Raw genomic sequence first — 24,452 nt, forward strand, 5'->3', positions numbered from 1 at the left:
TCCACCATGAACTCATTAGCACTTGTTTTTCATTCATAATGACATGATACTCCTTAGTCAAACATAAAATCTTTATAGGTTTTTAAAAAAATGTAATAATAAATCAAATATTAATGAAAAAAGCAAATTTAAAAAGAATAAATATAGAGGCATTTAAGTGAAATGGCCAGAGAATAACCACAAATTTTGAAAAGCAAATACCATACACTCTACAGACTGCAAATCAGTAGTTGAGCAGATTAACCGATGCAGTGAGTATGATTACAGCATTGCAACTATTCTAGAAGATGTACAGGAAATTAGATCAGACTTTGACAGTTGTTCTTTTGTGTTTATTCCTAGATCAGAAAATGAAATCAGCCATACACTAGCTCAGTTTGCAGCTAAGCTAGTACGTAACATCGAATGGGAACATGATTTCCCAATACGGCTGATTGAGTTAGTGAAGAAGGAAATGAGGGTAGTATCCCCTTTTTGTAACTAATCCTTGTATTATCAAGTGTTAATATCTATAAATCTGTTATCGTTTGTTGGAAAAAAAATACCATACACTCTCCTATTTTTCAAATAAGGTCGAAATGCCTAACCATTGATTAAAATTCTTATTTGATGATGCATTTTTAATTTGCAAATTTCCTCGAGCACCCTATTCCCAAAAACTGCACGTGAGTAGCTAATCAAATTCAACACTTAAATTTAATGAATTTAGATTTTAATATGTTTAGACGGATTTGATAACTAAAAATTGAACATCTAAATTAATTAAATGACACTGAATTTTCTAGACAAAATTTACTCAAAAAAATAATCACTTATCACTTAATGTAATATATACTCAAATGTGTCAGATTTAGTACTTAACAATTTAATAATTTAATAAATTTCAAATTTCAAATTTCAGTTTTATCAGTACTTAATTCACCATTTTATCCATCCATAACCAAAAAAAAAAAAAAAGGAAAAAGACGACGAAGAAGAAAACGTGGATCATGATGACATCTTAAAATTAGGCGAGTCCAAACAAATCTAGACCGTTCAACATCCTCGTGACGATATTGTAATATTGTATTTGTCATTGGAAAATCGTCAAAATCTTGAGGCCAGGAGGCCATCCCTTGTAATTTTCCACACCAAACGTTTAATTCGGTTGCAAATACTTCCTTCAACCAAACAAAACTTCTCATCTCAATCAAATCCTAAAAAAATAGAAAGACACGTGGGGAAGGAATCATTCCAGGGGCCCTCTCTAAATCCTTGAATGTGAAACCCCTACCCCCCCTCTCTTCCCCGGTTCCTGGAAAGTGTGGAGACTGTGGAGTCTTTAAGAATTTTTAATGCCCTCTCCGTCTATATAATGCATGGTCCATACAGCGCAGAGAAACACAGGTGGTGTGTTAGCTTTTATCAGACAGACAGAGAGAGAGAGAGAGAGAGAGGCGGAAAGTGGGGTTGCTTGTTTGCTGAGTTAAACGTAGCATGGATCGCCATGTCCGGCCATATGACTCGGCGGTGACTCAGTCTGATGATGTGGTGGTGACGGTGATTGATCATCGTAACAATAATAATGATGAGGTTGGGGCGGTCTCTTTGCGCAGCGCTCGGTTTCACGACCTCAACCGTTTAATTCAATCCCCGCCAACGTTGGACAACAAGGTACGTCAATTTTACAGCACACTTTCTAGTAGTAATTTTTTTTTCCTTTTTTTTTTTTCTGTTTTTGGGATTAATTACGCCCCTTAAATAAACGAGTCGAATTCGGGGAAACTTTTGGAACTCTAATGCATGATGAAATTCATGAACTTCACAACTGTTCAGAAAATAAGGGTGAACGTCAACATATTGCGGTCTCAGCTGGTAAGAACTTGCCATTGTATTGCGGTCTCATCATATTGACTTCTGCTACCAGCTAAAGTGTCGTTGAAAGGGTGAACATCTGTTAATTAGTTTGAAGTGTTCTCAGCATTTGTCAGTGACGGTTCATTAATTGGTGGTTGGGATTCTTTTGAAAATTTTTGAAACTTAGAGAATTTTATATAAGTTATGGAGGGATTAGTTGCTATTTTATACGTTTTTAACAGTTGAAACTGATAATTGTTGAGTGTCTTGACTTCTTTAACGTGTAACAACTCTGGTCAGATATTGGATTTCAGGAAGAACATCAGTTTATTATTTTTTTTTTGTGGTGTTATTGCAGGCATAGATAGACTAATAGCTTTTAGTTTGCGGCAAACATTTGTTTCAAAAGTTTCAATATTTTGATAGGAACAAAACAAGAACTGTTAAATTGTGGAATTTGTCTTGCCCCCACTATTTTTGTCTCTAGCTATGTATGTGTTGAAAGTTATACTGCATTTGCAAACGGAAAAGATGGGAACCCACAAACAAAAATTTTGTTGACGAGGAAAGCAAAAGAGTGGAGACAAATTATAAGTCATCTAACAAAATTACTCAACCTACAAATTATTACTGTCCCACCACTAAAGACTTTAAGTCTTGGTGGGTAGGAGGTCAAGGCTTCAAACCTTATCTCCCATCATTTGTCACAACATGTAGTTTTCTCAAATCCATACGGGTGCACAGTGTACCCATCTGATCTGATGGTGGTTCAGTCCTTGTCGACTCCCCTGTAGTCCAGTTGGGCCTCGTCCCCTGGATTAGACTAGAGTAGGAATAGAAGTAGGAGTAGGAGTAGGATTAGAGTAGATAAGTGACCAATGACAAAAAAGAAATTATTACTGCCATGTCATCTTATGCTTGCTGCATCAGAGCACAAGCGATCATGTGTGGTATTGCTCGTCTTGCCATCAATCATGTGTGGTAGTGCTTGTCTTGCCATCAATCATGTGTGGTTTTGCTTGCCTTGTCATCAATCAAAATGGTTCGATGTGGTTGAAGGACATTTTTAAATTTGAAGCTGTTTTCTTACTTTGGATGCACACACATTAAAAAAAGAGAGAAAAAGGAATTTATTTGTTGGTTTCTTTGTTAGGTTTTTGTTAATGTTTTCCCTAGCAAAAGTACAATGATTCTAAATATATTCAGCAAACCAATGCATTCTTGGAGGCATAAAAGTCAGTCAGTCAAAATAGTAGTTAAAAAATGGTCACAAGACAGTTTTCATCAAGTTTAATGAGATGGTGTATATTCCTTTGCTGACTGGGAAATAGGAGCATAAACTGATAATAACCATTGTGCCATTTTTCTATAGTCATTTTGTCATGCATTTTGCAGCAGTTGGACGGTTGATTTTTCAACTGTTAGCTTTACAGTAAAACATGTCAGTTGATAATTTTTCTTTTTCTGTTACATGGCTCCTTAATAATCTGTTTTCACAGGATTGTTTTTCTGTTCTACTCTAGTCCTGGTTATTCCTTTCAGTAAGCTATATTCAGCTGTGATCCCAAAGATGCTTCATGTACTATAAGAACTCTGTACTGATCTAGACATCAATTCTAGCATGAAATTTGGATTGGTTAGTTGTTACCATGACTCCTAAGTGATCAGTAAGCTAGAGAATTAAAAGCATATGCATTAAGAATATTTAGTATCTTATTGTTTTAATTGACTCGTTGAGTACCATAATTTTATGAAATAGTGATTTTTAAGCACAGGGTTTGAAGGATCACTAAGGACACATAAAAGAATTCCCTTTTCTGGTATGATGAAAATTTCGTTTTTCGTACTTTCTCACCTAACTTCCTAGGATTTCTCTAAGATGACATATTTTCATAAGTCGAAGAACTTATCACGCAGCTATGGGATGCCTATTGGAAAAGGAGGTGGGAAGTTGGTGAAGATTATAAGGGCTAATTAATATAAGATAAAGTAATTTCAGAACAAGAAGAATCAAATGAAACAACTTAGACATAGTTTTAAGTATTTAGGAAGAGTCGCTGACTCTTAAGCTGTGGCTTTGTTCTTTTCTCCACATGTTCAATCTTTTAGATTAGATTATGTCTTCATGAAACTGTTTCTGGTTTAGGTTGCAGGAAAATGGCAAAATCTGTTACTTGCTTACAAGACATTGGGAGTCGTCTTTGGTGGGCTAGTTACATCTCCACTGTATGTTTATCCTTCAATGCAACTCAAATCTCCAACAGAAGAAAACTATTTGGGAATCTTCAGCATTATTTTCTGGACTCTTAGTCTAATCGGAGTTGTCAAGTATGCCAGTATAGCTGTCAGGGCTGATGATCAGGGTGAAGGTATACAAGTTTTCACATGGCTTATGTATATATGCTGACTGATGAAGTTTTAATCTTCAAAAAATTTTTGATTGTGTCCTCAACTGAGCACTCTTCTCAAACAATTTATTCATGCCGTTGCTGATATTTTTGTCTAACTTCTACAACAAATGTACTTCACTCTTCACATCAGCATACTCTATTTTTGTTCAAATTTTGTTTCTCTTGTGATATGCTTCTGAATCTTCTAGCTGAATGTGGCATTTTTGTATTTTCTATCTTAAGACTAGTAGACTGCTTTTAGTTTTCCTGAAGGAAATCTCAGAAACCGTAGAAATTATTGTTACGTTTATGTTGGGACATTGAAGTCAGTCAGAATAAGCTTATGTACCTTTTAATTTTGGTTGCAGAAATCTATGCATTGCTCTATGGGAGTTGATTAATGGACATACACACTAATCAGTAACTTGGTTGCAAAACACATCTTACCAAGTCCTACTGTTGGAATTAGATACTATCTAAAATTGTATTCTCTAGCACTAACTTTCGTGAAAAGTTTATGCTACCACTTTTACACTTATGTTACCATCTACAACTGATGAAACTCGGGAAAAACTTATACTGCCTATACAAGCAAAATATTCATTCATGCATAAACATCAGTCATTTGTTTATTTTCCTGACTTTTCTCATTTTAATTGTTGAATGATGTTGGAGTCAACATAGTTCCTTTTCCAACTTTTTGTGAATAGTCGCTTTGCCCAAGAAATCTATTTTTTGACAGCCAGAACTTCTTGATATTTTGTATTCTTGACATTTTCATGCATCTGATTTTCAGATGTTTCCAACACTATGGTTGCAATGTATTGCATTTTTTCTTTTCTCTGTTTTACTTTTTGATGGCACATATGCTACAAGTAAAGCAAATATTTAAGACTTTTGATTTATATTCATTAAAGGTAAGTTTCCTGAATTGTATCAGTCAAGTCCTGTTTTCCACTTCCCATTTTGCCAAGTACCAAGCACCACTTCAAACAGATACAGACATCTGCCCCTGTTTGTGAAGTAGCTTCATATTTCTGTTAAGAATGAAATGATTTTACAGCATGCCTCTACTGTTAGCTCATTGGTTCTTGTCACTTTAATTATTGACACAAGGACCGTGTTCCATCCCTTTGTGTGTAGTGTCTACAATTAGTCCAAGCCTCTTACAGATGTTTTATGTGGACATGAAAGTGAGAATGGAGGTTACCATTTTAGTACTCTTTGCCTCAGTGTTGTAGATAACAGTCACAGGTGGAGTAGCTTCAATGGAACAAACATATAAAACTATTGTTTCAATATTGTGCTTAATTGGAGTTTAAAAGAAAGCCAATTGTTGTTGTTTTGTACGCTTATTCGTCGGCAGTCTCTTAAAGAGACTTGATTAGCAATTGGAGTTCAGAAGATGAATCTTAGATATTCTCATGTCATAAAGCTTCTTGAAACTACAAGTGGATATACTTTTAAGAAAGAATAGGTTTAATGCATCTTCAATGAGCAGAAAATTAAAAGCTTAACGCTTTTACCTACACTGTCTTTGGCTGTTACTTGAATTGTCAAAAACTGGCTTTTGCAGGTGGAACTTTCGCCCTCTATTCGTTACTATGTAGGAACATAAACATCAATATCCTTTCTTCAAAACATTCATGCACAAAATCAAGCACTGCTGAAAAGCCAAGTAAACTCGGTAAATTCTTTGAAGCGAGCTTGGTTGCCAGAAGGGTGTTGCTTTTTATTGCAATTTTAGGCATGTGCATGCTAATTGGTGATGGTGTACTTACTCCTGCAATTTCAGGTAGCTTAGCATGGAACTCTCATCTGAGAGTTCATTAATTTTTTTTCATTTTTTTCCTTATTGAAGATTTCTTTCTTTGATCCTTGTATTGACTTCTTGCTGAAAACCTTGCCTCAGTGTTGTCAGCAATGGATGGCATTAGGGCACCTTTTCCATCATTTAGTAAAAGTAAGTACTAAGCACATTTGCTAGCTAATTTTACTTCTACCTTTAATATTTCCAGTATTCATAAGTCTGAAGAGAGAGAGAGAGAGAGAGAGAGAGGGGCGGAGAGAGCTACTTTCCCAAGTTTTTAGAATGCATTTCATGGATGTCTGAAACATGGTGAAAAACAGTTGTCATATAAACATGAATTTTACTGCACAGTGTAATGACCAATCAGTAGTTAGACGGAGTTTATAATGATTTGAATCTCGAAGCTTAGAACTTGAAGAGATGATAAGGAAATTCTAATTGTGAAGGAGAAAAGGGAATTTAAGCTAATAACTGAATCTAAATGATGGTGCAAGACTGGACTTTCAGTATCAGCAAATTAAATCAATCGCCATTCCATGTATCTCTAAATTTGGTAACCAAGTAGTTTGTCGTGTTTGAAGTTCTGATTTTTGACTTGCAGCCTGGGTGGAAGTCTTGTCAGCAGTTGTCCTCATTGTTTTATTCCTCCTGCAGAAGTATGGTACCTCGAGAGTGAGTTTCCTTTTCTCTCCTATAATGGGGGCATGGACCCTCACTACTCCTCTTGTGGGAATTTATAGTATCATAAAGCATTACCCCAGCATCTACAAGGCAATATCACCCCATTACATATTCTCCTTCTTTTGGAGAAACGGGAAGGAAGGCTGGCTGTTGCTCAGTGGTACAATCCTTTGCATTACAGGTAAGCCTCATACAACCCTCTGCTCAGATCATGTGAGTCCAAGCTAATGTCTCTCTCTTTCACTTATTGATATGTATGGGTTTACTTCCACTTTCTGGTCGTGGGAATGGGAAGGGGGGAAGGGGCAGAACATGAAGGTTTATTCTGGAAATACTTGTAGCTTTTCTCCTGGTCAGCAACTGAATTGAAACTTTACCTCACACATATCTCCACCCAAGTAAAATTCAGGTGTACACTATTCCCTTGTCAGAAAGAAGTGCTCAGCAGAAAGTTGGAAACTTAACTGAAATTTACAACTGATGCAAACCATTCCTGTTATCATAATTAACTACAGAACAGGATTCAATTCTAAACAAACATTTGATGAATAATTAAATAGTATTTTATAATTTTTGCTCAAGTTTGACTGATAAAATTGCTGGTGTTACTTCCTGAGAAATCATCTACTCGTAGTTTTCTTTTTCTTTTCCATTTTCTTTTTTTGGTTTCTGGTTTGGTTTCCTTCCTGAAGATTTAAGTACTTTGGGGTTGCAGCAAGTGGGTTGAGGACTTGGTGTTCATTATTTGAAATCTGTATCATTACTTCTATGCAGGTTCTGAGGCGATGTTTGCTGATCTTGGTCATTTCAACAAAAGTTCAATTCAGGTGAATGATAAAAGATCTTCATCATCTTTATGTTTAGCTTTATTATTATTATTATTTTAATCCTAACTCCATTCATTTCTGGCAGATAGCTTTTCTCTTCACAATATATCCATCCCTAGTTCTGACATATGCTGGCCAGACTGCTTACTTGATCAGAAACCCATATGACCATCAGGATGGGTTTTACAAGTTTATACCATCTCCTGTTTACTGGCCCATGTTTGTGATAGCCACACTGGCTGCTATTGTAGCTAGCCAGTCATTGATTTCTGCTACATTTTCAATTATCAAACAGTCTGTTGCACTTGATTATTTCCCTCGGGTCAAGATAGTCCACACATCAAGCAGGCAAGAAGGAGAGGTGTATTCTCCAGAAGTCAACTATATTCTGATGGTTATTTGTGTTGCTGTCATACTAATATTTGGAGATGGGCAAGATATTGGAAATGCTTTCGGTAAGAAATAAATATCAACCCCATTTCATTGTTTTGTTTGATCAACCCACCACTTACAAGCATTGCTATATTAGTTGAGTAACCTCACTTCATTTCTAGCTTTGTCAATCAATTTTCTCCTTCGACATATTGCCAACTGAGATTGAACCAAGCAACCTAGGCATGATTTTTTTTTTTTGTTTCCTTCATAAAGGTATTGAGAATAAGCAGTTCCAGTCAGTAGGGATCAACTATTCCTGTTTTATATATTTTGCTTAATGGCATGTTTCATAACTTGACATTTTCTCATAAAAATGTTTGTACTTGTTAGTATTACTATATTTAAGGGATTGCATCTCCTTAATCAGTTAAAACTTTAGTTTACACTTGAATAGAACTTCAGAAGGTGTTGAGTTGACATTTGCTATTCCCCAGGGACATTAGAACTTAGATCAATGAACCATAGGGTTATAAGCGTATTGAGATTGTATGACTCCAAAACTTTTTAATTTTTATTTCAGAGAAGCTGTGAATGTCTTCATGATCAATCAAATAAATCTCCTATATAACTGCCATGTGACTAATCTGCAACATCATGTTTTCATAAAGAAATTGTTGATTACTATTAATTCCCATTTTTTTCCTTGTGTTCCATTCTCTAATCAAATCCACCATCTATTCAGGAGTTGTTGTCACCATGGTCATGCTTATTACAACCATTATGCTGACTTTAGTCATGATCATTATTTGGAGAACTCCGCCTGTTCTAGTTGCACTGTATTTCGTTATCTTTTTCGTGATGGAGGGTGTCTATGTGAGCTCTGTCTTCACTAAAATTCCAGAAGGTGGTTGGATTCCATTTGCCATTTCTGTCATGCTAGCTTTTATTATGTTTGGCTGGTTCTATGGAAGGCAGAGAAAGATAGAGTATGAGTTAACACACAAGATAGACGTGGACAGTCTTAAAGCACTGCTATCTGATCCCGGCATCCAGAGGGTTCCTGGACTATGTTTTTTCTACACTAAGATTCAAGATGGGCTGACTCCAGTACTTGGTCATTACATGAAGAATATGAAATCCCTACACAATGTTACTGTTTTTACAACTCTTAGATACTTGCTGGTTCCAAAAGTCCCCGCACATGAGAGAATTATTGTCAATAAATTGGGCCTCAAAGGAGTTTATGGGTGTGTGATTCAGTATGGCTATGCAGATTCTCTTAGCCTTGAAGGCGATGACTTTGTTCTTCAAGTTACCAACAGCTTGCAGAATCATGTACGTGATTCATCTGATTGTGCGCAATCAACTACTTCCTTGGATGAAGAAATTGATGACATAAAAGAGGCAAAGCTAGCCGGTGTGGTTCATGTACGCGGGAAGACAAGGTTTCATATCGGTAAAAGTTGTAGCTGGTTTGACAGAACTATGCTTGCCTTTTATGAAGTTCTGCACAGTAATTGCAGGTCTTCTCTACCTGCTATGGGTATCCCACTGCCACACTGCATAGAGGTTGGTATGCATTATGAAGTGTAAGGAGAAAACACCAACCCTGATATGTGGGGTGTTCTTTGGGCTAACATGATTTCGGTTATTGTGCTAGAGGTGTACAAGATTATAGTAGGAAGTCATGCAGATGGACCAGTACACTTAAAACTAAACTAAATGTTGGGGTATTGAAGTAATGCAGTTCCAAAAGTAAGTTTTGATCTATATGCTTTAGACATTTAGGAGGGACTATAACTAATATATCTTTACTTGATTCCAGTGTCATCTTTTAGACACTCTTAAGTCAAATATGCTATGAATGGTATATAATTTGTGCAGTCAATTGTAGGTGGTTACATGATCTATAAACCAATTTAGATTTGCACTCCATGGACACCATAAAGACTAAAAACAAATATGATGCTTATCTGTAACAGTGGAGAATTACTCAATTGCTGTCAAAATATTCAATCTAGGCCTGCATAATTTCAATGGTGAAAGTTATTTCAGCCTATAATGTATACTAGTAAGTGGAAAGAAATTTGCACCACAATTTTAAAGACTTCTTCTGACTGACAAAACCAAAAATTGTTCCTGGCATGAATATTCCATTTTGAACTTCTTTGAGTTCTGTCCTTTCAGGAGGTTAGGCATAGTTAAACCCCTCCAACATTTGCTTAGCAGTGGTGTGTTGAAAGATTTGATGTCTTGTTAATTTCACAGCATTTGATCTTTAAGCTGTGATAAGATGTTTGCACCTTTAACTGATTCATGTTCACTCAATTAAAACTTTGCATTCATCAGACATCACAGCAATATAACTGATATTATTAGAACTGCCCTACCAGCAGCAGCTGTGAGCAGAGTTTCCTCCCAATCCTTTACTTCAATATTCCCATCCTTAATGTAAGAGAATATCATTAAATCCAAATAGATAGGCAGGATATTTACCATTTTAGTCCCCAATCTTTTTGCTTTGAATTAATTTTGTCCCTCATTTGTTTGTGAAAGCCAATTTAGCCCCTTATATTTTTCAACTTTAACGATTGAGGTCATCCAACTGAAAGTCACTGAAGTGTTTAAAGAATCTGGCAACATCTTCAACTCAATTAGATGAAACTGGAAGCAATGCATTGAGTTTTTCATTTCAACCCTGAAAAATAATCCTTTATCTTTACTTCAATTTTAATTTTAAAGTAATAGAAAACCTTTTTGTCAATTCTACCAATAAACATTGGCAAGTCTCAACACTTACGAGTGTCATGCAACAAATGTCATCTCTGATGTCTTGCAGCAAATGACCTCAGGGATAACATCATGGATGTCTAAGTTTTCTTCAAAATTCCACCGATAGCAGCTATACCTGACTTCTGACTATTCAAACAAATAAGCAGCTTTCCCTCATTTCTATTTGTTCAAACCATCCAGCACAAACTAAGAAAAGAAAAACGCGTTCATTTCTCCTATAAATAGAGGGGCATTATATCATTAGAAATGACCCCCCTTCAATCCTTTGCAACCTTGAATTCATTCTCTCTCTGTAATTCTCTAAAAAGTTCTTCTAAGAAACTTATTACTCGGATACTCATTCGAGAAAAGACAAAATTCTCCATTCCTTTCATTTATTGTCTTTAGTCTTATAACATTACTTCTAATTTTCTTCAATTTTATAACACGTTATCAGCACGAAACTCTGCCATATTTTCTACCATATTAGAGTCAAAATTTACCACCTTCTTTCATATTAAATCGGAGCATATAGTCTTATCGGTTTGTCCAAACCTGCTCCACAATTCTCATAAGAATTTGGATTACACCACTGGGCAATTAGTGACAAAGCCAGATTCTGAAGGTTATCTAGATTTGCTCCAAGAACTGGATCTGCAATCTGTTCGTGAATCTTAAGGTACCATTATTTAATTATAACTCATTTAATTTTATCATGGCAAATCTCACAAAATAGGAATTTGTACAACTCGATATTTCTGGAAAAAATTATTTATCATGGGCAATGGATGTTGAGATACATCTTGAGTCCAAAGGACTTGGAAAAACTATTGTCCAGAATAATGATGCCACAAGTCAAGACCATGCCAAAGCCATGATATTCCTTCGCCATCATCTTGATGAAAGCTTGAAAACGGAATATCTGACAGTCAAAAATCCACTAGATCTGTGGATAAGTTTAAAAGAAAGATTCGATCACCTGAAGTTGGTCGTACTTCCAAAAACCAGGTATGATTGGCTACACTTACGGCTGCAAGATTTTAAATCTGTCCCTGAATATAATTCAGCCATGTTCAGAATAACCTCTCAATTAAAATTATGTGGAGAAAATGTAACTGATGAGGATATGTTGGAAAAAACATTTTCCACATTTCATGTCTCGAATGTGGTTCTGCAACAGCAGTATCGAGCACAAGGTTTCAAAAAATATTCTGAACTGATTACATGTCTTTTACTGGCTGAACAAAAATAATGAATTATTATGGAAAAATCGTGAGTCCCGACCAACTGATACTAGTCCATTCCCTGAAGTGAATGTGACTCAATCTTCAAATTCCAGACATAGCCGTGGCAGAGGTCACGGACGTAGCCGTGGTAGAGGTCGTGGACGTGGACGTGGTCATGATAGATATATACCTTACCACAATAATAATAACCATGACATGAGACAGAATATCCCCCAGAAGCGGGACAACAACAACAACAATAAAAAATATAAAGAAAAGAAAAATTATGAAGAAAAGTGCTACCGATATGGCATGGGAGGACATTGGTCCCGTACCTGTCGTACGGCGGATCACCTTGTTGAACTTTATCAAGCATCATTGAAAGGGAAGAATAAAGGTATTGAGACCAATTTTATTGATCAAGGAACATCTACCATTGATCAAGAAAATGAATGTAATGATGATGTGGATATGACATCCCTTGATATGGCTGATTTTATTGTGTATCCTGAAGATACAAAATGATGAAGCTGTCAAATGCCCAATATGTACTTTTATTATTTTCACATCTTTTAATGAAAGTTACTTTTGTATTATGATATTTGTGCATTTTATTAATATCTACTTTTATTTGTGATATTCTTTCTGAAGAAAAAATGAATGCCAAATATTTGGGATTAAATAATGATGATATTTGTCTCATTGATAGTGCTACTACGCACACTGTACTTAAAAATGAGAAATATTTTTCTCATTTAGAAATGGGAGAGACAAATGTTAATACAATTAGTGAAAGTGCAAAATTGATAGTAGGCTCCGGAAGAGCCACTATCTTTCTTCCTAAAGGGAATAAAATTATTATAAATAATGCATTACTCTCTCCCAAATCTCGAAAAAACTTGATAAGTTTTAAAGATATTCGCCGAAATGGATATCATATCGAGACAATGAATGAGACAAATGATGAATATCTATTGATTACAAATATCATTTCTGGGAAGAAATGTGTATTAGAAAAGTTGCCTTCTCTTATTTCTGGTTTATATTATGCCAAAATAAGTGCAACTGAAGTCAATCATCTAGAAGACCAGAAGTCTTCTAATCCAAATGATTTTATGATTTGGCATGATCGTTTCGGGCATCCTGGATCTATAATGATGAGACGAATCATTACAAATTCACATGGCCATTCATTGAAAAATCAAAAGGTCTTAAAGTCAAATGAATTCTCATGTGCTGCTTGCTCTCAAGGGAAATTAATTATTAGACCATCACCAACTAAAGTTGGTACTGAATCCCTTACATTTCTAGAACGAATTCAGGGTGATATATGTGGGCCAGTAGATCCACCATGTGGACCATTTAAATATTTTATGGTGCTAATTGATGCATCAACTAGATGGTCACATGTATGTTTATTATCTTCTCGCAACCTGCCATTTGCGAGATTGCTTGCTCAGATAATTAAATTGCGAGCACAATTCCCTGATTATCCAATCAAAAGAATTCGTTTAGATAATGCTGGTGAATATTCATCACATGCTTTTAATGATTATTGCATGTCTATTGGGACGACTGTGGAACATCCAGTAGCTCATGTTCACAACAAAAATGGTCTAACTGAATCATTTATTAAACGGCTACAATGGATTGCCAGACCATTATTGATGAGGTCTAAACTCCCAACATCTGCTTGGGGACATACTATATTACATGCAGCAACACTTGTGAGAATCAGGCCGACTAGTTATCATACCTATTCTCCCTTACAATTAGCATTTGACTATGAGCCCAATATCTCTCATTTGAGAATTTTTGGGTGTGCGGTCTATGTTCCAATTGCATCGCCCCAATGTACTAAAATGGGCCCCAAAGAAGATTGGAGATATATGTCGGGTATGAATCACCTTCCATTATTAAATATATTGAACCCTTGACAGGTGATTTATTTACTGCAAGATTCGCAAATTGTCATTTTGATGAATCAAATTTTCCGGCATTAGGGGGAGGAAAAGATCAACCAAGAAAGGAAATCACTTGAAAAATTTCCTTAGATTTCCTTGATCCTCGTACAAAAAATTGTGAACTAGAAGTTCAAAGAATTATACATTTGCAACAAATTGCAAATCAATTATCGGATGCATTTAATGACTCCAGAAGAGTTATTAAATCACATATTCCTGCAGAAAACGTTCCGGTGAAAATTGATGTCCTAGAAGGGCAAATTGCAAGTGCTAATGAATCTAAAGCACGCCTGAAGCGTGGGAGACCTCTTGGTTCCAAAGATAAAAATCCTCAAAAGAAAAGAGGATTAAATAATGAAAGTCAAAATATTGTTAGTGACAAAATTCAACCTCCTGAAGAAGTTGAAAAAGTCGCTTTGGAAGAGCTGATTCCAAAAGAACAAACTGAAATTATTGAAAATTTAGTAAATTTTGTCACTACAAATAAGAGTTGGAACCGGAAAGAGATAATTATAAATAATGCTTTCGCATATAATGTAGCACTCGATGTTATGAATGAAAATGAGGATCATGAACCTAGATCGATTGATGAATGTCGGCGTAGACATGATTGGCCAAAATGGAAGGATGCGATCCAATGTGAATTGGATTCATTGGTTAAAAGAAAAGTTTTTGGATCTGTAGTCCAAACACCTGAAGGTGTTAAGCCAGTCGGATATAAATGGGTATTTATCAGGAAAAGGGATGAAAAGAATGAAATCGTGCGATATAAAACACGACTTGTAGCCCAAGGATTTTCACAAAAACCTGGAGTTGATTATGATGAAACATACTCTCCAGTAATGGACGGAATTACATTTCGATATCTTGTAAGTCTGGCAGTACATGAAAAACTTGATATGCGTCTAATGGACGTAGTCACTGCTTATCTATATGGAACATTGGAAAATGATATCTATATGAAAATCCCTGAAGGATTTAACATGCCTGAAGCACGTAAATTCCAGTCTAGAGAAACTTATTCCATCAAATTACAAAGGTCTTTATATGGACTTAAACAATCTGGACGTATGTGGTATAATCGCCTTAGTGAGTGTTTACACAAGGTAGGTTATATCAATGACCCAATTTGTCCATGTGTTTTTATAAAGAAGGATGGGTCCAATTTTGTAATTATTGCTGTCTATGTTGATGACCTTAATTTAATTGGAACTCCTGAAGAGCTCCAAAAGGCAGTAGAATATCTGAAGAAAGAATTTGAGGTCAAAGATTTTGGAAAAACCAAATTCTGCCTTGGTTTGCAAATTGAACATCTGGAAGATGGAATTTTTATTCATCAAACTACTTATACCCAAAAGATATTAAAGCGGTTTTATATGGATAAAGCACATCCCTTAAGTACTCCAATGGTCGTTCGGTCATTAGATCCTGTCAAGGATCCCTTTAGACCAAAAGATGAAGATGAAGAAATACTTGGTCCTGAAGTACCATATTTCAGCGCTATTGGTGCACTAATGTATCTTGCTAATTGTACAAGACCAGACATTTCATTTGCTGTAAATCTATTAGCAAGGTTCAGCTCATCTCCTACAAGGCGACATTGGAATGGAATTAAACATATTTTTCGTTATCTCCAAGAAACAGCTGATCTTGGTCTATTTTATTCAAAGACATCTCAACCTGAATTGCTTGGTTATGCTGATGCTGGGTATTTATCTGACCCACATAAAGCAAGATCATAGACAGGTTATCTATTCACATGCGGTAACACAGCTATCTCATGGAGATCTACAAAGCAATCAATAGCTGCTACTCCTTCAAATCATGCTGAAGTACTGGCAATTCATGAGGCAAGTCGAGAATGTGTATGGCTAAGATCAATGACCCATTACATTCGAAAGAATTGTGAGTTATTACCTGAGAACAAAAATACTCTGACAATATTATATGAAGACAATGCTGCATGTATAGCACAATTAAAAGGAGGATATATCAAAGGAGATAGGACGAAACATATTTCACCAAAATTCTTCTTTACTCACGAGTTACAGAAGAATAGTGAAATTGATGTGCAACAAATTCGATCAGATGATAATCTGGCAGATTTATTTACCAAGGCATTACCTACTTCAACATTTGAGAAGTTGGTGAGAAAGATTGGAATGCATCGATTGGCTGACCTCAAGTAATGTCCAAATCAGGGGGAGAAATTAATACACAAGAATAGTGTACTCTTTTTCCTTCACTAAGATTTTTATCCCACTGGATTTTTCCTTAATAAGATTTTAACGAGGCATATTCTTCGTGTACACTTAACATCCAAGAGGGAGTGTCATGCAACAAATGTCATCTCTGATGTCTTGCAGCAAATGACATCAGGGATAACATCATGGATGTCCAAGTTTTCTTCAAAGTTCCACCGACAGCAGCTATACCTGACTTCTGACTATTCAAACAAATAAGCAGCTTTCCCTCATTTCTATTTGTTCAAACCATCCAGCACAAACTAAGAAAAGAAAAACGCGTTCATTTCTCCTATAAATAGAGGGGCATTATATCATTAGAAATGACCCCCTTCAATCCTTTGCAATCTTGAATTCATTCTCTCTCTATAATTCTCTAAAAAGTTCTTCTAAGAAACTTATTACTCACATACTCGTTCGAGAAAAGACAAAATTCTCCATTCCTTCCATTTATTGTCTTTAGTCTTATAACATTACTTCTAATTTTCTTCAATTTTATAACAATGAGGAATATTTGACCCTCATTGTTTAGCTTGAAATAATATTGTCCCTTATGGTTTGGTGATAACCAATTTAGCCTTGTATGTTTTCAAATTTAACAATTCAGGCCACCCAATTAAACGTCACTTAAGTTTTGAGGAATTTGGCAGGCATCTTTAATTCAATTACGTGAGAAACTAGTTATATCTTTAAATAATCTTATTTCAACTTTGTATTCACTAAAGGAGTAGAAAGTTCTATCAAATAGAATGCAAATTTGATCAAAGGTGGGAATTAACTGGCAACATTAGTGTATTTTTTTTTTTTGGCAAACTCACTCAAGGACCAAACTGTTCAAAATTGACTTACAAGGGACCACATTAGCTCACAGTAGAATGAGTAGGGACTACATGGTATTTATGGCATAATTAGTGTGTGGTGTGCATACTGATTGTTTCGGACATACGAGTTTGCATGATGCGGCCAAATCCTAATAAGGAATGAATTGTGAACTTAACAAGAATTGGGTGAGAAACTATCGGGGCTTAGAGAGCAAAGAAAAACTTTTTTTTTAAAAAAAATGTATGGTTGAGGAAAGTCAACACAAGAGAGGGCAAAATTATTATAAAGGAAATTTTAGAATCAAGAAATAATGAAATTGCCATGTGAGTAAGTTTTAAACTCACAGACGCTGTACCTATCGGTTATCTAGTTTAAATTTTATTTTTTTTTCTTTTTTTTTGTGTGTGCTGAAATTCCTTTGCTTTTCCCAGCTTAAACAAGAACAATGCCATACTCGAGAACTGGTTATGGTCATCTGACATTCGTTGAAAATAATCTCAAATTCGTAGATTACAATGAATTTTAAAAAATGGATAATCCAATTGAAAATCTGTTCAAACCATTGAATCTGAAGCTACAATCAGATTTACAAAAGTTTCAACACATGAACCACATACCACTGGCAAAACAACTCTACCTCACACAACTACCGATACCCAATTTTTTTTTTTATCAAAACGGTAACATATCATTTACTCATACTAAGTACAAACTTCGAGCAACTGCTCAACTGAATCTGCATGGACTAAGTCCAGCAGCCACACTGGGAAGTCCCGCTTCCATTCAGCTATATCAATCAAACTAACAGCAAATTTTGCAACCTGGTGACTAACAGAGTTGTTTCTCCTCCTGGTGAAGGAAAAACAACATTCGTAAAATTCCTTTGCTAAGTTTCGAATATCCAACAGAATAGTAGCCATATTAGCCTCTTCCATTTTTGTATTTAATCTGTCCACGACTTGTTTGCAGTTGGACTCAAACACTACCCTCCTCCATCCCATTTGCCTCGCGATCACCATTGCCCTCCTGATTGCCAAAGCTTCCTCCTGTGGAGCATTTGAACAGCTCCTGGTTGGGATTGCCCAGGAACCAACCAACTCCCCCTTCCAATTCCTAGCCACTACACCCCAACCTGCCTTGTTGCTATTACTGTTAAGGGCTGCGTCTGTGTTCACCTTGATCCAGCTTGGTTGTGGCTTGGTCCATCCCCTCTCCTCCTCAAGTCCCTGCTGGTTCCTCATCCCTCGACCCCTCCCTTCCTCACTGGCTAGCTAGAACTCGTACCATTCTCCAACTGCCTTATTGACTGCCTCCCACGGACCTCTACTCTTGTTGTTAAATTGCTGTTCATTTCTATTTTTCCATATCTGCCATAATAAATTCACGGTAAGCACAATATGATCCTTCCCATTCTCCCTACTCCTTGCCTCCTTCAGCTCTCCCCACCAATGCCAGAAGTTATGCCTGAATCCCTCGAGGCCATCCCATTGCACAGGAGCAGCTTTCCATATTGCTCTAGCATTACTACAAAAAAAGAACAAGTGTTCCAGAGTCTCAGTACTTTCACCACAACACTTGCACAAATGGTCACCTTTCCCACACTTATCCCTAATCACAGAGTTGACTAGTAAAATTCCTCGTAGGCACTTCCACACGAAGTGTTTCAGCTTATTCTTTATGTTTAGTAACCATAGAAACTGCCAACTGGGTGACTGTCCTTCTCTACTACTACTCGCTTCTAACCTCCTTCTACCCGTACGTCTCCTTCTTTTACTTTCCTTAGCCACTCTATACCCAGACTTAACAGCATACTCTCCTGTGCTAGAGTTCGCCCAATAGATCCTATCTTTCACCTTTTGTACACTTAGTGATCTTCGCATGATTTTCCTTCTATCCGACTCCTCAAATTCTTGTGCCAGCAAGTCCTCATCCCACTCTCCTTGTTTGATCAGATCGCACACTTTCACCACTCTACTTCCCGGCTTCCGTTGTGAATCTACTCTTCCCTCCTCCGCATCAGGTAGCCATCTATCCTCCCAAATATTGATTGTTTCACCATCCCCCACCCGTTTCCTTATGCCTAGTTCCAGTACCCCTCTCGCGCTTAGTAGACTCTTCCAACACCATGAGTCTGTGTTTTTTTGTTGTGCCTCCCAAACTGGCTGCCTTGGAAAATATCTAGCTTTCATGACTGCGCTCAGCAATAAGTTGGGCTTCATCAGAATCCTCCACAACTGTTTTGCCAGTAATGCTAAGTTGAAATCTTGCAAGTCTCTAAAGCCTAATCCCCCTTCAGATTTTGGTTCAGCCATCTTGCTCCAGCTAATCCAATGAATTCTTCTCTCATCCTCCTTCTGTCCCCACCAAAACTTAGCCATTTCAGAGCAAATATTCTTACACAGTTGGATAGGTAACTTGCAGCTGGACATCACATAGGCAGGAAGGGCCATTACCACCGACTTCAACAAGACCTCCTTACCCGCTTGGCTCAACAACTTCTCCTTCCAACCCCTAAGTCTATTCACTATCCTTTGTTTGATGAAGTAAAAAATCTGCCTCTTAGATCTGCCTATAACCAGTGGTAGCCCCAAATATCTGCTCTGTTGAACCTGCTTCATGCCGCTGACCTCTTTAAGCACCTCTTCCTTTGTTCTTTCCGCCACATTCCTACTGAAAAAGATAGATGATTTCTCTATGTTTATAAGCTGTCCAGAAGCTCTACCATAGACTTCCAATATTCGCACAAACTGATGCACCTCATTGGCTCTAGCTTTGCAAAAAATCAAGGAATCATCTGCAAAAAAGAGGTGAGACAACCTAGGAGCACCTTTAGCAATTTTTAGACTAGTCATTTTCCCCGTCCTGTTGGCCTGATTTAATAGAGCAGAAAAGCCTTCAGCACATATCAGAAAAAGATAAGGAGAAAGGGGATCCCCCTGTCTTAAACCTCTAGTTGGTTTAATGTACCCTCTCTTCTCACCATTGACATTAATAGAGTAAGTAACACTAGAAACACACTCCATGATCCACTGAATCCATTTTGGACAAAAATCCATCTTCTACATTACTTTAGCCAAAAAAACTCATTCTACTCTATCATACGCCTTAGACATGTCTAGTTTGATAGCTATAAAACCATCTTTTCCAGTTCTTTTATTTTTAAGGAAGTGAATGGCCTCATGAGCAATAAGAACATTATCCAGAATTTGCCTACCAGGCACAAAAGCAGACTGAGAGGGACTAATGCAAAGACTAAGCACATTTTTGAATCTGTTAATCAGAACTTTGGAAATGACCTTATAGATGACGTTGCATAAGCTAATAGGTCTAAAATCAGTAATCAAATTTGGGGCATCAGTTTTAGGGATGAAACTAATCATAGTTTCATTGATAGACTTAAGAAGATGACCAGAGTGAAAGAAGCTTTGGACAGCCAGAACAACATCCTCCCTAATAATATCCCAAAACTTTTGGAAAAAGACAGGGGACATACCGTCTGGTCCAGGGGACTTGTTAGGGTGCATGGAATGGACAACCGAGCTAATCTCTTGTTCTGAGACTGGCCTTATCAGCATCCTGTTCATATCAGCAGATATAGTCGGTAAGATCCCCTCCAAGATGTCATTAAACCCACAAGGATGATCTGATGTAAACAGCTGTTGGAAGTACTCCACCATTTCCCCACTGATCTCCTCCTCATTACTACACCAGTCCCCATTCCTCCCCTTCAGCCCATTGATCTTATTCTGCCTTCTTCGACTTATCACACTAGAGTGGAAAAAGCTAGTGTTCTTATCACCCTCCTTGAGCCACTGAACTCTAGCCTTTTGACTCCAATAAATCTCCTCCCTTTTATAAGCGTCTGCTAATTTCCTTTTAAGTCCAGCCACCTTGATTTTCCACCCACTCGAACTACTCTCCCTTACTGCTTTAATTTCCTCTTTAATCTGGTCAATGCATCTCTTCGAGTTCATATTTAAATTTTTACTCCAACTTAGAAGATTCATTCTAACTTGTTTTATTTTATGCGCCACCTTATATAACGTGATCCCTGCTGACTGGTCTTCCACGCATCCTTTATTACCGCTCCAATGTCTTCCTGCAACAGCCACCTTCTATCAAACCTAAACCTCCTCTTCCTTATCCTTCTAGCAGGAGTAGTGTCTAATATTAGTGCACAATGATCCGAGGCTTCAGTCTCAATATGACTACACTTAGCCCATTCGAAATTAGCACACCATTGTTTAGTCCCCAAAATCCTATCGATTCGCTCCTTGACCTCCCCCTCTTTTCCCCAGTTATTACACCAAGTCCAAGGTACCCCCTCAAACCCAATATCAAGCAGCTCGTTACTATTAATAAAATTGTTGAAAGTTACAAAACTACTCTCAGGCCTGACCCTACCCCCCCATTTTTCCCCATTAGATTTTATATCATTTAGATCTCCCATGATGGCCCAACAATTACCCCAAATGCTCTTCCTCCTCTCAATAACATTCCACTGCTGCTCCCTTACTCTATCATCAGTACTAGCATAAGTGCATATACACCACCAATCCCTTTGCCCTTCATAACCAGCAATAAGTAATTCAATAGTAAAACTAGTAAATAGGATAGTTTTCACCTGGATTTCCTTCTTCCAAAAAACTGCCAAGCCCCCCGCTATGCCCACTGGATCCACTACAAAAAGATGGTCAAATTTCACCCATTGCTTAACACTATTCATATAGCTCTTTTTTTTTTTGTCTCTGACAAAAACACCAACAAAGGGGAGTGGAACTTAATCATTTCCTTAAGTTGGGGAATTGTCAAGGGGCTCCCCGCACCTCGACAATTCCACACCAGAGCTCTCATTTAAGCTTGGGAGCCCCATTAAGGGAGGGCTCCACCACCTCAGTAGTCATAATCAGGTCCATAGCCGTTTCAGTCATCCTAGCCTTTTTTCCCCTTCCCAACCCCCTCTGGCCTTCCTCCTTGCCCCCTACACTCACTCCCTGCTTCCTTTTTCCCCTCTCTAGCTCTTCCTTAATGTTAGTCATATCCCCAAGGGGTTTCTTCTTACTTACCTCTTTCACCAGTCTCCTCCATGTTTTATTTGCTCTTTGATATCCTGCACTATTCCCCCTCACATTAGCTGTACTCTTGCTTCCTTCCCTCGCAGCCAAGATGTCGTCCTGATCCTGCACAGGCACCTCTCTCAACCCACTCTCAACCTCACTCTTGTCTCCCTCATCAATCCACATCACGTCTGTATGACTACTACCCCCACCAACTTCCCTCTCCTCCACCTTCGGAGGACACTCTTCCTCTCTAACTTCCCTATCTCTCAGCATTTGCTCCCCTGCACTAGATTCCGCCTTGCTCCCTCCCTCCCCTCCTTGCTTCCCCTCCCCTATACTCTCTGTAAACTGTTCCTGGCCTCCCTCCTGCCGCTCCACACTATTTCCCCCTGAATATCCAGACTGCCCCTTATCTCTATGAAAATCCTTTGTATAGGTCAGCAACAAATTCTGACAGTTCCCCTTTTCCCCCTTTGTACTTTGCTCGCCAGTTCCCTCACACTCTTGATCCCTATGCTCCTCCGCATTTCTAGATTGCCTCCTAGGGCTCCTTGGGTAACTGGCACGCATCCAATTACCATATTGGCTTTCCTTGTCAATGTTGATCCCTTTCTTACTGCAATTTCTTTCATTATGGCCTATCAAACCACAACAAAAACAAAAGTCTGGACACTTTTCGTACTTGAAGTCTAGCCATCTTCGTGCCCCACTACTGCTAACCATAATACCTCTTGGTAATGGCATTGTTAGCTCAACTTCAGCAAGTATTTTTAGATGCTTCCCATCCTTCCCTCCCCCCTGAGGGACGATAACCTCTCTAACCCCCGCAAAAATACCTCCAATCTTCCTACCAACTTCCTTAGTAGCCCAATGCAGGGGGATGTTCCAGATCTGAACCCACACCAGCGATCTGCTGAACGCCAATTCTTTTTCCTCTATTCCTGCTTCCCACTCCACCAAAACAAGTGGTTGACCATCATATATCCATGGTCGTCTACCTAACACCAGCTCAATGTCCTTCCTGCTGCCAAACACAAATTGAAACATATTAGCTCTGATCTCCGTAATTCTAACATTTCTTAATTGAGGCCACATACTATTTGCGAAGCTCCTTATACCCATAATATTGGCTTGTTTTTCCCCCCACACTTTCCCTATTAAACTCAGCTCACATTCCTTGATTCCTCTTTCCAGTTCCCCCTCTTCCAAACAGATACTAGTCCTCTCCTCCTCTGACAAGGTAAACTTCCGCAGCACTTCCTCAATGTGATCCATCTCCTGCAATTCCACCGACTATACTACCTCAAATCCCAGACTGCTAAAGTACTAGTCCAGCTCGAGATCAGCTCATGTTGTTCCGAACACCGTACACCTCCTCCTAACCAGACGGGAAATCCACCAGACGCCGGAAGACTCAGTAAAGAACCCTGATCCTGCAAAACAAACACACACAGACCAACCTAGCAGACGATCTACGACTAAAATTTTTTTTTTCCTACTGCAGATCTTCAACTATTTAAAATTTGTTTTTCCTATCACAGATCTAAGGCTTTCCTAAAATAGAAAGATTTTTGGACAAGTAACTTGAAGACAGGAAGAAATCCTTCCGAGATCACATGGATCTTTGTGTTTTTGAATTTGGATAGAAGGACAGAGAAAAAATTCCTAAAAGCGCTCACACCCACGAAGAGGGATTTCTCTCTCTATGATGGAGAGAAAAACCTCTCATAGAGAGAGAAAATGGTTAATTAAGGCAAAACTTATGAAGCTTGATACCGATACCCAATTTAGTTATGACAAAATCTTCTCTTTCTAGAAAAACTTTCAATTCCTTCTAATTATTAGATCCATTTATAGAAAAAATCAAATGGGAATAGAAAATCAACCGCAACCATCCATCTTTCTTTCCCACTCATTTAAAAGCTTAACTCCTATCTTAAACAACTTCATTCCAACCATCACTCTTTCATTTTCGCCCCAATTTATACAACTTTTAATTACTATCATTCAGCAACTTCAACTTCATTATCTCTTTTTCTTGTTGGATGAATTCCAAATTTTCTACCTTATTCTTGTGGGTTAACAGCTTCTTCTAATATCTCATTCATATCCCAACTCTTCCTCTTCCCTTTTTCATTGAAAAAAAAAAACAAAGAGCAAAAGTTGCATGACAGTCGCGGGAAAAGTAAGGGAAAAATGATGACACAAATATCAAGCACTTCACCCCTACCAATTTGATATTGAGACCATTAATCACATAAACAAAGTTACTCGACACTAAACCTACAATTGGCAATTTGGGAAGAACTTTTGGAATAGCAGATTTTTTTTTTTTAAATTAAGAGAAGGATATTATATGATATTCAAAGGTAAACTTGGATGTATCAGCATTTTGGCCCTATTTTGTTACCTAAACCACTAAAAGAAGGGAGGTTTGTGTAATTTT

At 37.5% G+C, this 24,452-nt stretch overlaps 1 protein-coding gene across 1 annotated transcript; it reads left to right on the forward strand.

Moving 5' to 3' along the window:
- Window positions 1–1,242: 1,242 nt before the first annotated feature.
- On the forward strand, window positions 1,243–9,807 carry LOC113752918 (probable potassium transporter 17). The gene is made up of 8 exons (XM_027296972.1): window positions 1,243–1,653; window positions 3,983–4,205; window positions 5,803–6,021; window positions 6,139–6,189; window positions 6,638–6,898; window positions 7,492–7,544; window positions 7,630–7,999; window positions 8,662–9,807. Exons 1-8 carry the CDS (start codon window positions 1,477–1,479, stop codon window positions 9,510–9,512), a joined length of 2,205 nt encoding a protein of 734 aa, XP_027152773.1. The 5' UTR covers window positions 1,243–1,476; the 3' UTR covers window positions 9,513–9,807.
- The last annotated feature ends 14,645 nt before the right edge of the window (window positions 9,808–24,452 follow it).

Source organism: Coffea eugenioides, chromosome 11 (assembly GCF_003713205.1).
Source record: "Coffea eugenioides isolate CCC68of chromosome 11, Ceug_1.0, whole genome shotgun sequence".
Lineage (NCBI taxonomy): Eukaryota > Viridiplantae > Streptophyta > Magnoliopsida > Gentianales > Rubiaceae > Coffea > Coffea eugenioides.

What these genes read in the sequence shown, in the direction of transcription:
- LOC113752918 (XM_027296972.1), top strand. Translation starts at nt 1,477, where the DNA reads ATGGATCGCCATGTCCGGCCATATGACTCGGCGGTGACTCAGTCTGAT. An exon ending in CGCCAACGTTGGACAACAAG is followed by an intron (nt 1,654 to 3,982) that starts GTACGTCAATTT and finishes TTTCTGGTTTAG; the next exon opens with GTTGCAGGAAAATGGCAAAA. An exon ending in GGCTGATGATCAGGGTGAAG is followed by an intron (nt 4,206 to 5,802) that starts GTATACAAGTTT and finishes TGGCTTTTGCAG; the next exon opens with GTGGAACTTTCGCCCTCTAT.